Source organism: Arachis duranensis, chromosome 6 (assembly GCF_000817695.3).
Source record: "Arachis duranensis cultivar V14167 chromosome 6, aradu.V14167.gnm2.J7QH, whole genome shotgun sequence".
Taxonomy (NCBI): domain Eukaryota; kingdom Viridiplantae; phylum Streptophyta; class Magnoliopsida; order Fabales; family Fabaceae; genus Arachis; species Arachis duranensis.
The window spans coordinates 46,297,012-46,298,361 of record NC_029777.3 but is presented as its reverse complement, the minus strand read 5'-3'; the positions used below and the strand labels follow the sequence as shown (position 1 = coordinate 46,298,361).

Here is a 1,350-nt window from a genome sequence, read left to right as displayed (position 1 = left end):
CTGTGGGATCGACCTCACTCATGTGAGTTATTATTACTTGATGCGACCCGGTACACTTGCCGGTGAGTTTTGTGTTGGATCGTTTTCCACACATCACCTGCAAGGGACTCCGATGCTTAAGTTTGCAAGGGTATTAAGCAGGTATTGAGTAGAATCAGAGTATGAGTTATACCTGGGTGCTCCAGCGTATTTATAATGGTGTAGAGTGACCTTTCTAGATAAGATAAGTTAGTTATCTTATCTTATCTTATCTTATCTTTTGGGTGAGGTCAACTTATCTTCAAGGGAACTGCCTCATCTTTCTGGGCTCTGACCGCCTTTAGATTTGGGCTGTGCTCCTTCGTTTTAGGCCTACTTTGGGCTCCTATGGCGATTTGGCCGAGCTCTTTGTGAAGAGGTCGGGCATTGGCCGAGCTCTTTGAAAAGAGGTCGGTCAGCTTGTCGCTAAACATCACGGGTCAGACAGCTTGACCCAGGGTATGAACAGATGGTGACTTAGGAAGGGGTGTCTCCAATGGTCTTTCAAGTTCCACTCCCTTGTGCTCTTTCTATATTATCTCCACCTCTTCACAAGCTTCCTCAATTTTAACCTCTTCCTCTTGGTAGCTTCCTTCCAATTCAACCTCTTCTTCATTGCTTACCAAGGGCTTGAGAGGTTGTGCATCTTCTTCTTTGATCTTAATTTCAAGCTCAAGAGGAGAGAAATCAATTGTAGATAAGAAATTCTCAATGATTGAATCTATCTCTTGATCAACTTCTTCCAATCTTTCATCACTCATATTATGCCTTGGAGGTTGCGCATTATCCTCCTCAACATCAAATTCAAGCCCATTGGAAGAAGGCTCAACAGCTTCCATAAAATCTTCAACAACATCACTTGGTGTGGAAGTGTTCTCAAGTTTGAAATCCACCTCTTGTTCAACTTCGCCTAGGTCTTCAATCACTTCTTCTTCATTAACAATCTTGTCCTCCTCCACTTGTTGCAAGACATACCCCATCTCCTTGTCCTCATGTTGAGATTCTAAAATCTCCTTCATGCTCCTTTCTTTGGTTGATTTCTCACACTCACCCGTCGAGATGCTTTGTTTGTTGCATGAGTCTCATGAGTCCAAGCTAGCGGTAATGTTGGCAAACTGAGCCATGATTTTTTCAAATATGAGAGGTGATCCACCTTGTGGTTGAGAGTTCTCATACATTGGATGTGGTTCATCTTGGTAATAGTATGGAGGTGGTGGTTCTTGAGGGTATTGGGGGTTGAATTTGGGTGGTTCTTCTTGTGGTTCATATGGTTCAAAAGGTGGTTGGTATGGTGAATATAAGTTGGGGTCATATGGAGGTGTTTGGTGAAAA

The 1,350-nt window shown here is 43.0% G+C and overlaps 1 protein-coding gene across 1 annotated transcript in view; it reads right to left on the bottom strand.

The window, feature by feature from the left end:
* Window positions 1-1,037, bottom strand: part of LOC107493776 (uncharacterized) — an 18,428-nt gene extending 17,391 nt beyond the window's left edge. Inside the window, exon 1 of the mRNA XM_016114826.1 lies at window positions 756-1,037. Coding sequence (XP_015970312.1) covers window positions 756-1,037 — 282 coding nt within the window. The remainder of the gene's footprint in view (window positions 1-755) is intronic.
* Window positions 1,038-1,350: the final 313 nt, after the last annotated feature.